The 16868-nt window shown below is 38.3% G+C and overlaps 1 protein-coding gene across 1 annotated transcript; it reads right to left on the bottom strand.

The window, feature by feature from the left end:
• Positions 1 to 15732: 15732 nt before the first annotated feature.
• LOC131997924 (uncharacterized) lies at positions 15733 to 16500 on the bottom strand. Its single transcript, XM_059369804.1, has one exon. It carries the CDS (start codon positions 16498 to 16500, stop codon positions 15733 to 15735), a length of 768 nt encoding a protein of 255 aa, XP_059225787.1.
• Positions 16501 to 16868: the final 368 nt, after the last annotated feature.

Here is a 16868-nt window from a genome sequence, read left to right as displayed (position 1 = left end):
TTGCCCTTTGATTTGATGGATTTGAAGTTCAGTTTCCTGTCCATCAAAACACCCAGGTATTTTGCACTTTCTGTAAATGGAACATTCTCTCCACCCAAGAAGACAGGTATCACTGTAGGCAACTTGTATCTCCTGCTAAACGGAACTACTTCTGTCTTGCACGGATTTATACCCAGACCACTTTCGGAAGCCCACTTTGCTGTTACACGTAGAGCTTGTTGAAGTATATCTCTTAGAGTGCTGAGAAACTTTCCCCTAACCGCAATTGCCACGTCATCAGCATACGCGACCACTTTTACACCTTTTTCTTCCAGAGACAATAATATATTTTTAATGGCTATATTCCAAAGTAGAGGAGAAAGTACACCTCCTTGAGGTGTTCCTCTGCTGACCAATCTTTTTAGATCCACAGATCCCATGCCTGCCGTAATGCATCTTTTAGTCAGTATATTATTAATAAACTTTCTTACGGTAGAGTTGATGCCTAGAAACTCCAAATCCTTCATAATTGACGTCGGTTTTACGTTATTGAAAGCACCTTCAATGTCAAGAAATGCTATCATTGCATATTCCTTGACAGCGAGAGAACCCTCTATGTAGCCGACTAGGTCGTAAACGGCTGTTTCAGTGGATTTACGCCTTTACTATATGCATGCTGCTGCCGCGACAGGCGATCTCCAGGCATCTTTGCCCTAAGATATGTTTCTATCAACCTCTCAAGAGTCTTCAGCATAAAGAATGGCAGACTAATGGGACGAAAATTTTTCGCCTTCGTGTGGTATTGTTTTCCTGCTTTCGGAATGAAAATGGCCTTAGTGTCCCTTCTTCCCACAGGTATATATGACATTCTGATACAAGCAGAGTATATCTCCCTAGCCAGGGAACCAGTCTATCAGACACAGCGAGTAATTCAACCGGTGATACATCATCAGGGCCAGGCGACTTAAGGGAGTCGAAACTTCTTATCGCCCAAAGGATTTTCGGCTCAGACACAACGAATGCATATCAGTGAAAACCTCTTCTGGCGCCACGTTGTCCGATGGAGAATTTCCCGGGAAATGTGTATCAACGAGTAGTTCTTGTGTTTCCTCACTAGACAGTTTCCATACATACTCTGACTTCCGGATATACCCCACGTTAATAGGTCTCGAGGACAGAATCTTCCTTAGCCTAGAGGCCTCAGATGTATCCTCCACGGAGCTGCAGAATTCTACCCAGGATTTGTTCTGAGCCTTTCTAAGCTCGCCCTTATATTTTCTTAGCTCAGCCTTATAGATCTCCCAATCATGTGGTGCTCTTGTGGCTTTTGCTCTGTTGAATAGTTTTCTGCAGTCCTTCCTTAGACCAACCAGCTGTGGGGCCCACCATGGCGGTTGCTGTTTATCCCTTGGCTTGGCACTAGGACATGCGGACACAAGCGAGTTATTCAGGGCCTTCGTGCTCCGCTTGACCACGATGTCTATATCCTCCGTAGTTTTCACTTCCTTTTCTGGTGTAGAAAGGATAGACGTTCAGAATTTGTGCCGAAATTTATCCGAAACCACCTTCCACCTGTTCCCAGTCGCACATTCCTCCACTTATATCTTCCGATACAAAGTAATAAAGGTCGGTTTATCTCCTTTATTGCAAATTGTCATATTGCAACTTATAATATATTCGATAAGCAGCTCACCCCTTTCGTTGACCGAACTTGCCCATATCTGGTGATGTGCATTAGCATCACTTCCTACAATGAGGCTTTTCTTCCCTACAGAAGCAGCTTCAACCAGCGACTTAAGGTTTGAAAGTGGCATCTCTGAATTGTGTGTCATATATATGGAAGCCCTTGAGAAGTTAAAATCCCGGAATTCTTAGTCCACGTACCATTCCTCCACACACCCATGGTTCCTGGATAAGAACCATGTCAAATCCCCCAGCCATCAGGAGAACCTTTAGTGACGCCGAAGTGGCCTTACAATGGTGGAGATTTATCTGTAGAAACCGGACCATAGTAAGGATTCAGAACTTCAACCACTGTTGTGTTAGCCTCGTCTTCTGACTCCACCAGGGGTTCACAAGATTCGTTAGAACTTGTCATGATGAGCTTTCGTACGCATTCAGAGGCAGGTGAGAAAGCTGTGGAACCATTCTTCCTCAGCACACGGGCACTCGCGGTGTGGACGATTTCTCCTTAGATTCTTTACTAACTGCTGCTGTCGAAGTTCTTTTTGAGCGTCGTGCTTCCGCGCTGGCGCACACCTTGAGCCCAGTCCAACCGGATGACCCACCCATACAGGGCTTGTCGGGTCCCTTTTTGATTCCGTCCCCTGTCTCGATTGGGGCAGGGGGATTTTCAGTCTCCTGCAATCCGCCAGACTTTAGCATCTATAAACCTTCAGTTTCAACTTGTTGAATCCGTAGGATACAACCCCTTCACACTTGTTGAGGTCTGCGAGACAGCCGGAGTTTAGTACTAATACTGCATGTCTCCGGTCACCATCAGCCTCATCCAATCTACCAATCTTCCAGTCGGTGGTTGAAAGATTGGGATTTCATTTCCATAGTCTTCCAAGTATCGCTTCAGGATCTGAGAGAATCCTTGGTATCAAAGTATGCGCCATTGGTCAAGAAGGAATATTTTCTTTCTTGACTAAGAAAGAAAATATTCCTTCTACCAGATCTCACCAATTTTTTTTTTAGCACACAACAATACATTTTAATTGAACGTTGATCCCCGAAGGCAATCAGTCGGTATCGGCCCCGATACCAGCCTGCATCGTCACAAATTGGAGGAAACCCAGAAAATTCCGCAAGGGCCTCGGAGTATACCGATGACAGTCCATTGACTATCCCATTCCAATGATTCCTAGGTATAAAGCCTTCGTCTTCTCCCTTATCGACAACTGCCATCATCAAACTGTCCCCAGCGATATAAGCAAAGGTTCTTGGACCCATCTTACTATTGTGCGCCCTAGTTCTTTTAGGCATGGGATAACCTCCACGTGAGCGCAGCCTTTTGTCCGACTGCGGTGCAGTTTCCGAATCTAGAAGTGTAGTCTTTGGGGTAGCCTGTGCAGCAAATCCCCGAGCCCAATTTAGGGAGTCTCTATCCCTATTAGTGAGAGTCTTAGGATCATTCACCCCAAGCCTCTAAATAAACCCGAAAGCGATGCGTCTTCTATTGTTCCAAGTTCTTAAAGAGAGTGTTGATTTGCCGGGGATGGTCTAGGCAAATTATAGACATTCGATGATAAATTAGGTTCGGCCTTGTTTTTAACACTCGAACCAGGTGTCTTCACTAAAAGCCCCTGCTAACCAGTCGTTTTTCGGCTAGTGGAGCCTGAAGCAGCCGCTCCTCTGGCCATGGTTTCAGTGGCAGACAGTATACTACGGCCTTATACCACCACCGAAGCTGTTGGATCTTTGGAGTCCATTCTAAGCCTACTTCCGGGCTCTAGATCTGCCGCTCCACTGGAAATAGACACAGATCATCAACCGCCTAATGGATACCTCCATCGTAGCTATCCTTGAGTGGCTTAAATATTTTTTCCAAAAATAATGACCGATTACGAGTTACAGGAAAATTCTTGCGGAGCGAAATAACAAAACGTCCGCTCCACTCAACCGTTCAAACAAGAATGATAACTGAAGCAAATAAAAGCATTTGACTGGTTTCCCGTATCGCAATGTCAGTTTCGACCAAGAAAAATCATCAGCGGGAAATGTCAAATGGATCATGGTGCTTTACAACCATCCCAACTAGACTAGGTTGTAAAACACACATCTGAATTTAAACAGGGCTCTTTAAGGGTTGGTATCCTAATCCACTTTCGGAATAGTCGCGGAAATTGTTAATTATTCCGCGAGCGAAATTTGACATCAATCAGTAGCTATATCTAAAAATAAACCGATCTGAACCATATACGACACGGATGTCGAAAAGCCTAACATGATTCATTGTGGCAAACTTCTGTGAAATCGGATTATAAATGCGCCTTTTATGGGGACACGCCTTTAAATCGAGATATCGGTCTATATGGCAGCTATATTCAAATCTGGACCGAATTGGGCCAAGTTGCAGAAAAATGTCGAAGAGCCTAACACGAAGCACTGTCCCAAATTGCGGCGGCATCGGACAATAAATGCGTCTTTTATGGCCCCAAAACCTAAAACCGAGATATCGGTCTATATGGCAGCTATATCCAAATCTGGACCGATCTGTGCGATATTTCAGAAGTATGTCAAGCGGCTTAACTTAACTCACTGTCCCAAATTTCGGTGACATCGGACAATAAATGCGCATTTTATGGGCCCAAGGCCTAAAACCGAGAGATGGGTCTATATGGCAACTATATCCAAATCAGGACCGATCTGGGACAAATTGAAGAAAGATGTCAGAGGACCTAACACAACTCACTGTTCCAAATTTCATCAAAATCGAATAATAAATGTGGCTTTTGTGGGCCTAAGACCCTAAATCGGAGGATCGGTCAATATGGCAGCTATATCCAAATCTGCTCCGATCTTAGCCAAATTGACGAAGGAAGTCGAAGGGCCTAACACAACTCACTGTCCCAAATTTCAGTGAAAGCGGATAATAAATGTGGCTTTTATGGACCTTAGACCATAAATCGGAGGATCGGTCTATATGGCAGCTATATCCAAATCTGAACCGATCTGAGCCAAATTGACGATGTCGAAGGGCCTAACACAACTCACTGTTCCAAATTTCAGCAAAATCGGATAATAAATGTGGCTTTTATGGGCCTTAGACCCTAAATCGGCGTATCGGTCTGTATGGGGGCTATGTCAAGATATAGTCCGATATAGCCCATCTTCGAACCTAACCTGCTTATGGACAAAAAATCTGTGCAAAGTTTCAGCTCAATATCTCTATTTTTAAAGACTGTAGCGTGATTTCAACAGACAGACCGATAGACGGACGGACATGTCTAGATCGTCTTAGATTTTTACGCTGATCAAGAATATATATACTTTATAGGGACGGAAATGGATATTTCGATGTGTTGCAAACGGAATGACAAAATGAATATTCCCATCCTTTGGTGGTGGGTATAAAAATGATGTAGGCAATGGTTTTAAGTGTTGCCACTTCAACTTTTTTGCCATTTTCCTCACTATAAGCAGAGTACTACTTTTCCGCCTATTTTTAGCCAACGTGTTTTTTATATGGAGTTTGACAGCATTCCGCCCAAAAATCTGAACAGAATACTCAGCTTAAGACGGACGGCTTGATTCACAAAAGCAGTAGAAAACAAATAAAATCTTACTTCCTTTATTCGAATCCAACTTATCCAACGAGCCAAAAGCAACAAACCCAAACATCTTCTGCCTTTCGTTTGGTTGCCGACGTGCCTTTCGTTTGGTTTGTCTGTTTGCTTTTTCTTTTTTCGGCATTAAAATCTTATTGAGATTCCATTGCTGGATATTGTCCGGCCTTAGAACATCGTTTAATGCTTTATATTCAAAGAACAGTATAGCAAAAAAAAAAAAAAAAACATTTAAAAGTCAGCAAAAGTGTGTTGTTGCTACAACCTATTCTAGTCGTGATGGTTGTAAAGCACCATGATCCATTTGACATCTCCCGCCGATGATTTTTCTTGGTCGAAAATGAAATCGCGATACCGGAAACCAGTCAAATGCTTCTAGCAACAACACACATTTGTTGACTTTTAAATGTTTTTTTTGCTATACTGTTCTTTGAATAGAAAACGTTAAACAGTGGTGCTAACAATATTCTGCGGACAATATTCTGCAATGGAAATTTTGTATAACGTCTTCTCTCATGATCTTCAACATACGTGTCTTATATGGTCTCAATCGATCAATAGCTTGATACAGCTCACATGTAAATCGATCTCCCGATTTTGCTTCTTGAGCCCCTACAAAGCGCAATTCTTATCCGAATGAATGAATAAAACTTCATTTTGTGCGTCCCTGATGTAATTTAAGAAAACATGTGTTTAAAGGAAACAAAAAAGTGGCAAAGTGGAAAATGCTAAAAATTTTGTAATTTTTGCAAAATAGGAGGCCTTCGTGGCGCAGAGGTTAGCATGTCCGCTTATGATGTTAAACGCCTGGGTCGGAATCATGGGGAGACCAACAAAAAAAATTTGTCAGCGGTGTTTATCCCCTCCCAATACTAGCGACATTTATGAGGTACTTTATCATGTAAGGATTCCTCCTCAAAAAGGTGTCGCTCTTCGGCTTAAACTTGAATCGGACACGACTCGGTGATATGTGAGAAGTTTGCCCATGTTCCTTAATGGTATATTCATGTTCAAATTTGAATTTGCAAAATAGAAAATTCCCCGATGTGAAAATATAAATGGAAGAATAGAATACATGAGAAATGTGACCGAAGATGGAGAACATTGTAAAAATAAGGAGGTACTAATATTGTGTTGCAATATGTAAGTATCCATAAAAAGATTAGGCTTCCTAATATTGATTGGCAGAAACACAACAACCCAACAACCTAACTCTTCATGTGGATTACGCGAAATGCTAAGGTTAATTCAATATAATTATACACTTTACAGACACGGCGGCGGCAATTGTGTTCCTTTGCTGATATACCATCTTCCTGCAAAATTTGGTCGAATCCATATACTGGTAATTCGTTTAACAAAAACAGCAATACAGGAAGAGGCAATCACGATTCAAAAAAAAGAAAAATTGACTTGGACTTTTTCGTCATCTACATAGCGCCTGTGCAACATTCTTTAAACTAAAATATTTTGCTAGCCAATGAGATTCATATTGTTTAATCAAAATACATAATAAAACTCTTCTAACCAAAGACGAAACGCGTCCCATGGTGGTTGGTGTGTGTTGCAATCCTTTTCCATTTGCAAAGAAAATCTCCGATCATTGAGCTTGTCTCGAAAGAGAAACAACAAAAGTAGTGAAATATAAAGATTTTCGCTCCAACAGGCAAAAAACTTGAATATGAAAAAATTCGTCAGAGCCCGGTCGGGAATCGAGCCTGGGCACACGGAGCAACAGCGAGAGCCGTTGCCGTTGTCTAGCGTTCGAAGCCATCAATACAACTTCCAACAGATGCACAAAATCATGTATACCATGGAAGTGGTGTAATTGTCGCAGAAAAAAAGTCTGTCATTACCCGAAAACAGATGCATTGGGAAAAAGTACAGCTAATAGATAGGGTTGTCGAGCGTGGTTAATGTGGTAATTGTATCATATAGGCGTTTTCGCAATAAATACGATTCAAATACAACATACCAATGTACGACCCTAGAAGCCATCACACCTAATATGGTTGAAGTCTTCTGGCCAAAGACGTGTGGTGTGTGTCGCTATCTCTGGCTATCTCTCCTTTTCCATTTGCAAAGAAAATCTCCGATCATTGAGCTCGTCACGAAAGAGAAACAAACATAAAAAGACATAATATTTTAATGCAATACATTTCATTTAGTATCCGCAATTAATGGACTGAAGTAAAAAATGGTTTGTTTAAGGGGAAATATCAATTATTTATTTTAATTTGATCAATTAAACTTGTTTTTGAAAGAGTAAACAGTTGTACAATAAATTGGTTTATTGATGTGCTAACCGCTTTAATTGAATTATTCAGCTTGGCGTGGTTAATAATACACGATTTCGGCAAAACTGTTAATTGAATATACAAATGTCTTAATTAAATTAAAATTTTAATATTTTCTGTGAAGCCTTGCAAATTTATACTATAACATTCCATTTGAGAACAGCGCGACTACTTCTCATGATATTTAGTAGTATCCTGGTGTTGGTAATAAACATATTTTTATTTTTGCTAAACCGATAATTGGGTTTTCTATTAAGATTAGAATTAGGGATCATTTACGGATGGTCGCGCAACAATAGTTGCGTTGCCAGGAGATGAAACAACGAGATAAAAATTAACACAAATTTAGACATTTCCAACATCAGTGTTTTGAGCGTTCACCTTGTAAGTGATTCGTAAAAACATATGCAATTTAATAGAGAAATGGAGATTTGTGTAACAAATTTGGGTTGCAATTCATAATCGATCCATTAAATTATATATGTTTTATTAATTTTTTTTTTTTTTGATTTTTTCGATGGATTAGTTATTATACATGCTGAATATAAGCCATATAAATAAATAATAATGAGCCATTTTTATAACCGAGTCTCAAGGATGGCGAATCGCTGGACGACATCAATTACGAGAACTTTTTTAGGAGTTGCTTAGCTCACCCCCAGAGGCCTTTCTACGCTTATATGGGTTGGTGTCACTTATTGCATTCAAACATAGAAGTGATAATTACTAAGATAGCCGGTTATGGATGATTGTGCTCAGTCAAAGTAGTCATTGAACTAGAGTATGCAGTATTTTGCAATATGGGATGGGCTCATATCTTTATTGTGTAAAAAAATAAACTTCTTTTTGTTTATATGCCCATCTATCTATATTCTAGAAATGTTCGCGATGATAAAACGGGATATGTGGTAGGTCGACTTTCAACGAACATATGCAAAAAGTACATGTCCGCTTTGGGATTGTTAAAGGTAATGCGACGAAAGGCGTGATCAAAGCAATATGGTGTCTCAAATGGAAGATATGTATAGCAAATCTGACATAGAAATATGGCGTCATATGCCTGGGGGTCATCCCAGCCTCTAAAATCAACGATCATGATAAGGAATCACTCAATTTTAAAAGTATTGTATCAACCAAACATAAAAATATTAACGGACGGGCAGTAACCTAATTATGACAATATGGGGTTCAAATTCAATATATTTGAGAGCAGTGTACGAATTTGATATCCAACTTTTTGGCTCAAGTATCTCAAGAGCGGTCAATCTTGGTATCAAATAAAAGGATTTTAAAAGTAGAGTACGAAATGACGTAGGCCATATAAAGTCAAGTATCTGCGCACCCGCCTCTCCTTAAAATACTAATAAACGGACCTTTAACCCGATCATAACATTTTTGGTTTTAGTTAAAGTTATTTAGAAGTGAATACATAAACATTTTAGATCAAATATCAGTAGAGTGTGAATTCGAGGAGTGGTTTACCATTAGTCATAAACAATAATAAGAATGTAGGCCCAGAAGAACCTATAAAGGCTTGAAAATATTCACTCTTAACCCAGAGAAATAAGTTTTCTGATATCAGCAAATACTCTTTGCTGATTTTATAATAACATTTTTTAACATTTAACAGGAAACAGTTTGAACTCTTTGAACTTGTAAGCAATAGTTAACGAATTTCCTACATATTTATGTACATTTGTGACAATTTTGGACGCACATTTTTAGTTAAAAAACTTACATATGATTTTTCTAGAAATTTTGTTTCAGAAAATTTTACAAAGTTAAGTTTTGAAACCCAAAAAATTAAAAGATAAGGTGAAATATACATATACTAGCATATGCCCGGTAGCTTCGCTGCCCTCGATGGTGCACCCAATACCAATGACTGTACGGCTAATTTAAGAGCTTTAGCCTAATTCATGTAGAAAATAAAATTTTGAATGCCTTAAAGTACGAATTAAAAAAAAAAACTCTAGTCGGTCGATATATACTGTCGAGATGTAACTGTATCGGAAGCAATTTTGAGATCTTTAGCTCAATCCGTAAATAAAGTATCATTTTGTACGTTTTAGTACCTTAATGTAAAAAATTTTAAATAAATCTTCTAGTAATTTGGTACATATTGTCAGTCTACAAAGAAAGTGCAATTATGGACGTTTTGGTACCAAAATAAACGAATATCAAAAAAATGTTTTAGTCGCCCGTTTCATAGTGCCCAAATGTAAAGGTATTACAAATTTCAGAGCTGTAGTTCAATCCGTAACGAAGGCACCATTTTGTACGTTTTAGTACCTAAGTGTACAAATTTCAAAAAAAATCTTCTGATCACCTGGTACATGCTGCCAAGATGTACCTGTATCCCAAATTTCAGAGCTGTAGCTCAGTCTGTAAAGAAAGTACCATTTTGTTCCATTAAGTATCACAATGTACGAATTTCAAAAAAGTCTTCTAGTAGCCCGAAATGTACGAATATCCACAACATTTTCGAGCCGCCCTATACATTATGCCAAGATGTACCTGTATTTCAAGCGTACATAGTTCCTAGATGTAACTGTATTCCAAATTTCAGAGCTGTAGCTCAATCTATAAAGAAAATACCAAATAGTACTTTTTACAACACTTAAGCTCGATGTGTTCCACTCCTGGTACGATACAACTTATCGTATTTTTGTCAAGACTACGATAATTTTTACCAATTTATTTAATTTTACCCGTCTCCGTCCACTGTAAAAGTAAATAAGCTATTTCGCACTATTTAGTACTTTTTGGTACCAAAATGTACGACGTATATTTCGTAGCCATCATAAATTTCCTGGTTGAACCTACATTCGTAAAAAAATACGAAATTCTACCAAATACGTTACTAAACCTATATTTTTCTATCTGTTTCCTTATTTCACAACAACAATCAACTAAGCCAAATTTCGTACCTTTTTTGGTACTTTTTTGTACCTAAATGCCCATAAATCCAAAAACTCATTTGGCCTCCCAATTTCGTTTGCCATAGTTTGCGTAAGTACCAAAATTCAAAGCTCTAGCTCATCTAACAATAAAGGGAACCAAATAATACCAACGTACTATTTTCCCACTTCCAATACGATTTTGGAAATTTTTTTACCAAATCTTATTTCTTCGAGACGCTCTTTAATTTGAGTCCAAAATCATAATTCTAGTCCTATCCGTTGGCGCTAGATAAAAAGTCACCTTTTCGTACAAACATAACAAAATCTTAGTCTTATACCGCGCAGACGATCCAAGATCCACATTCGTCCCAAGTTTCATGGTTCTAGCTGTAGCGGTTTGGGCTGGGCGTTGATCAGTCCGTCACGCAACTCTTTTATAAATATAGACTTGCCTTAAATACACGAATTAAAAACAAATCTTCTACTCGCCCAATATGTACTGTAAGGGTGTAACCGTATCCTATTTTTAATTATTTTACCTCAATTCGCAACGAATGTTCCATTTTTACCAAAATGTACGATTTTTAAAAATCTTCTGGTCACCCAAAATTTATAGTCAGGTGTTCTTCTATCCCAATTTTGATAACTTTAGCTTACTCCGTTAAGAAGGTAACATTTTGTACTCTCATGATACTAATTACACCACATTTAGCAAGTTACTTTCACATGTCGTAATGTTTGTCAAATTGCTTAATTTTAGCGGTCCCCGTTTCACTTTTTGGTACTAAAATGTACGAATTTTGAACGGATCATTTAATCACACTTTATATATATCCCTCTTGTACCGTCATGCCAAATTTCAGACCTCTAGCTCCATCTCTATAAAGAAAGTACCAGCTGGTACCAAACTGTACGAGTTGTGCATAGATTATTTGGTCATCCATCATATATTTGCTGGCTGTACCTGCATCCCAAATTTCAACCTCTAGCTCTATCTGAACAGAAAGTACCAAATAGCACCAATTTCGGTACCAAAATGTGCGAATGGTGAATAGATTGTTTACCCACACAGGCCTCTAGGGCAAATATGTAGCATTTTGTACCACCATATCCAGCCTTATCCCGTGCCTATGACCCAAGACCAACATTCGTGCAAAATTTCAGTCAGCAATCAGTGCCGGTTCGCAATAGAGTACATAATACATTGAATATTATTTTAAATGCAATATCAACTGATACTATTGGGTTGCCCAAAAAGTAATTGCGGATTTTTCATATAGTCGGCGTTGACAATTTTTTTCACAGCTTGTGACTCTGTAGTTGCATTCTTTCTTCTGTCAGTTATCAGCTGTTACTTTTAGCTTGCTTTAGAAAAAAAGTGTAAAAAAAGTATATTTGATTAAAGTTCATTCTAAGTTTTATTAAAAATGCATTTACTTTCTTTTAAAAAATACGCAATTACTTTTTGGGCAACCCAATATATTATTTTAATATCTTAAATTCAAAACAGTAGTACATATATAGGAAGTAATTTTGTGTTTCACTTGAAGAATGCAAATAGCTCATTTTTAAAAGAAGTGGCATTACTTATCCTCTGTATGTTGGGTGGTAGGTTGTTCCAGAGACAAACATTATGTACGATGTATTGGCGTTCCGAGATTTGAGTGTCAATGAGTCTTAAGGCCAAAATTCCACAGAAGTAACGCGGAAAAGTAAAACAATTTCAACTTTGACGCTTAAAAGCGAGCGTCATTCTGTGTTGCCACACATGAAGTCGTCAATGCTAAAAATTGTTTAACTTTTGCGAGTGGTTTTTTTAACATTTGTTTGCAGAGATGCATTTTTTAACGCGACGCTCCCCAACGCTTTTTTCTGTTTAGGCCACGGTTAGATCTGGCGAATTTCATGTGTTGGCAAAGATATTCTGGTTCCTTGTTGTAGATTAACTTGTGTGGAAGAAGTATACGTGTAACATTTAGCAAGTTTGTAAACGATATGTTAAATATTTCTTATCGGCAAGGTACATGCGGTAGACTTGTTTCTAAAATGTTGCGCAGTAACTGAGTAGGTTAGGTTAGGTTGAAAAGAGGGTGCGGATATTAGTCCGCCCTATGCCACTATGGACATACATCTAAACTAGTAATCGGTAAACGATATGTTAAATATTTCTTATCAGCAAGGTACATGCGGTAGACTTGTTTCTAAAATGTTGCGCAGTAACTGAGTAGGTTAGGTTAGGTTAAAAAGAGGGTGCGGATATTAGTCCGCCCCATGCCATTATGGACATACATCTAAACTAGTAATCGGCTTGTTGCTGCCTAAATACTAAAAAAGTAACCTCGAAAAAGAAAATCGAAGTTAGAAATTCCGTGCTACTTACAAAATCCTTATTGTTGTCCATGCCACGCCCCTAAGTTGGCTCATGCCTGGTATTGTGTCCCCACCTAAGTGCCGATATCTATTAGCCGCGAAAGTCGGGCCGATGTCACATAAGAAAGCTCGAAGTCCTGTGTATCCCGTTATGACACCGAAAGCTATACTGACCTCCTTCTTACTTTCTTTCAGTAATAGCCTTGTCTTCTCACGATCAAGATCTCCCCTTGGTCACTGAGTAACAGCTAAATTATTCCACGGTAAATTTCTTCAAAAGTGACAAACTTACATTCTAACAAGACATTCAGCAAGTTTGCAAACGATACGTTAAATGTTTCTTATTATTATTACATGCGGTAGACTTGTTTCTGAAATTTTGCGCATTAACTGGGTAACAGCTAAAATATTCCACGCTAAATTCTTCAAATATGACAAACTTATTTCCACATCTTTGTGTTTATAAAACCTCTCTTTTATGTCTTTGATGATGATGAAAATGTAACCACTGTTTTGCAGAATGTAGGGCTTCAAAATTGTGTTCCATTCAGGAAAAAATAGGAGCAGCGCAAACTCTTTAGTAGAGTTATATTGTGGGTAACTTAGCGGAAGTGGGAATTATTTTTAGCTGTGTCTGTGACTCGCTTGCCACGTAATCGGATTAAAATCAATGTACACTGATTTTTCATGGCGAGTCATACAGGGGCACTTACTGAGAGCACCGAACACCAATCTGCCTGTATGAGTAGCAGATCCTTCCGGTTCTCGATCTATCTAATTCATTATAAAAACTGTCAATTTTGTGCGTGTGCGTTCGCGTATTCTATTTATCATCATGTACCTTATTTTACAGTTGTCGCTTACGAACGTGACTTCAATCAAATTGCCTGAATGCTGTTACTTTTATTATATGCTTGGCCCTGTTGTTTGTTGCCTGGTATGGACGTGATAAATACAATTGAACAAAACACAATGGTAAGCCCATACAAAAATAACTTTCAAAAAATATATTTTTTTAATTTTTGAAATTTTTGTTATTTGCACTCCATTCTAGAATGATTAAGATAGAAGAATGATTAAGGCGTGTCCCCAAGAAGGGCGCACATTCTCAATTTCAATTAAAATCATGACACTAATACCTGTGTATAAATTAATTACACATACTTTTTCCCATGAGGACTTCATTCGGGAACTGGGGTTACTTCTCTCATATCAATGAGTGCAGTCGGTTTTAAGTTTTTAGCCCATTGATAAGGGACATTCTTTTTTAAAACAAGTAAAAAGGCGTTAAGTTTGGTCGGGCCGAACTTTGGATACCCACCACCTCGGGTATATATGTAAACCACCTTTCGTCAAAATCCGGTGAAAAATGCATGCCTTATGCCCCATAGGCAGCTATATCGAAATATGTTCCGATTTGGACAAAATACTAATCGGTACAAGTCATTGTTCAATTGTGTATAGCAAAATATTGGTATTTTTTAGTAGCTATGTATATCTAAAAATAAACCGATCTGAACCATATACGACACGGATGTCGAAAAGCCTAAAATAAGTCATTATGGCAAATTTCAGTGAAATCGGATTATAAGTGCGCCTTTTATGGGGCCAAGACTTTAACTCGAGATATTGATCTATATGGCAGCTATATTCGAATCTGGACCGATCTGGGCCAAATTGAAGAAGGATGTCGAAGGGCCTAACACAACATACTGTCCCAAATTTTGGCGACATTGGACAATAAAACCTTGAATCGAGAGATGAGCTATATCCAAATCTGGACCGATCTGAGCCAAATTGAAGATGGATGGCGGGTGGCCTAAAGCAACTCACTTTCCCAAATTTCAGCAAAATCGGATAATAAATGTGGCTTATGGGCCTAAGACCCTAAATCGGAGGATCGGTCTATATGGCAGCTATATTCGAATCTGGACCGATCTAGGCAAAATTGAAGAAGGATGTCGAAGGGTCCAACACAACTCATTGTCCCAAATTTCAGCAACATCGGATAATAAATGTGGCTTTTATGGGCCTAAGATCCTAAATCGCCCGATCGGTCTATATGGGGGCTATATCAAGATATAGTCCGATATAGCCCATCTTCGAACTAAACCTGCTTATGGACAAAAAAGGATCTGTGCAAAGTTTCAGCTCAATATCTCTATTTTTAAAGACTGTAGCGTGATTTCAACAGACAGACGACCGGACAGATGTCTAGATCGTCTTAGATTTTTACGCTGATCAAGAATATATATACTTTATAGGGTCGGAAATGGATGTTTCGATGTGTTGCAAACGGAATGACAAAATGAATATACCCCCATCCTTCGGTGGTGGGTATAATTAAATATTTTAGAACTTTTTTAAACAACACTTCAAATAGGTTAAGTTGGCTTGCAATAAAGGTTGACTCTAGTCTAATATTTATTCCTACCTAAGTGCCGGAATCTGCCAGCCGAGTTAGCCGGGCAATATAGCAAATGCCTCTTTATCTCTCCCGCATACGCCATCACTCTCCGTACCTATTCTGTATTAGATACCGAAAGCTGTACTGATCTCCTTTCCGTATCAGCCTCATGTACTCACGATCCTGGTGTCCTTATATGATTTTCGTCATCATACCGATAGTTTCACTGATGAAAGTGCTGCATGCGCATGGAGCGCGCTCGCCCTGAACATTATTGTGTTTAAATGTTTTATTCAAACTAAAAATTATGTATTCATATGAAAATACAGAAATACTAAATGACAATGTCTACTCGATAGGTTAACAAAATTAAAAGTAGTAATATAAAAAGGTGTTTTTACATTCATTTAACAACACTCTCCCTGAATGTAAACTCCTTTCATTAAATTCAAAGTAATAACATAAATAGTAGATATTGTGTGGATTTACAAAAGACCGAACTTATTTCTAAGATATTGCAATTTTTGCGATGATACAGCTTTGGTAAATACATCAGCTAACATTTCGTTTGTAGGAATGTATTTCAAAGTTACTTCTTCTTCATCAATTTTCTGCCTTATAAACTTGGCTTTTATATCCACGTGTTTTGTTCTATTAGAGTAGTTATTGTTCAAAGCAACTTGAATCGCTCCCTTGTTGTCGCAGAAGATTTTCATAGCTTCTTCAATTTTTGGATTAAGCTCCATCTTGAGTTTTTTTAGATACACAGATTCCTGTATCGCAGCAGTTAAAGACATGAACTCTACTTCTGTTGACGACAAAGCTACAGTCTTCTGTTTCTTAGTTGCCCATGACACAGCTGCTGATTGATGCAAGAACACATATCCGGTGGTTGATTGTCGATCATCAATATTTCCGGCCCAGTCTGCATCGCAGTAGCCTTTTATGTTAGATTCTTTCAAATCAGCTCTATAAACAAGTTGTGAATCTAAAGTCCCCTTGAGGTATCGCATTACCCGCTTTGCGGCTTCCCAATGAGCTTTTCCAGGATTTTTGCTAAATCGGCTTAACATATTTACAGCATAGGTAATATCTGGACGCGATACTTGTGATGCAAACAAAAGACATCCAACTGCTGGCATATATGGAACTTGCGACATTTCTTTAATTTCTTTTTGATTCTTGGGACACATTGAAGTTGAAAGTTTTTGATTCACATCTATTGGCGTTGTTGTGGGATTGCAATCAAACATTCCAAAACGCTTTAAAACATCTTCAATATATTTTGATTGGTCGATCTTTATACTATTTTTTTTTTCGTGTTATCCGCATACCAAGTATATTTAACACCTCTCCCATGTCCTTCATTTTGAATGCCTTCGATAACTTTTTCTTTAAATTCATAATTATCTTCATTTTTTCGAAAAAATAAGAACATCATCGACGTATATTGCTACATATAATTTAAATTCGTTTGTTACTTTAAAGTATATGCATTGGTCGACTTCGCTGCGAATAAGCCCCATCTTTAAAAACTCAGCATTTATAGTCTCGTTCCAGACTCTTCCAGACTGTTTCAATCTATATATTGATTTTAAAAGTTTACACACCTTCTTTGAAC

Source organism: Stomoxys calcitrans, chromosome 5 (assembly GCF_963082655.1).
Source record: "Stomoxys calcitrans chromosome 5, idStoCalc2.1, whole genome shotgun sequence".
Taxonomy (NCBI): Eukaryota; Metazoa; Arthropoda; class Insecta; order Diptera; family Muscidae; genus Stomoxys; species Stomoxys calcitrans.
This window is presented reverse-complemented; position numbering and strand designations above follow the sequence as displayed.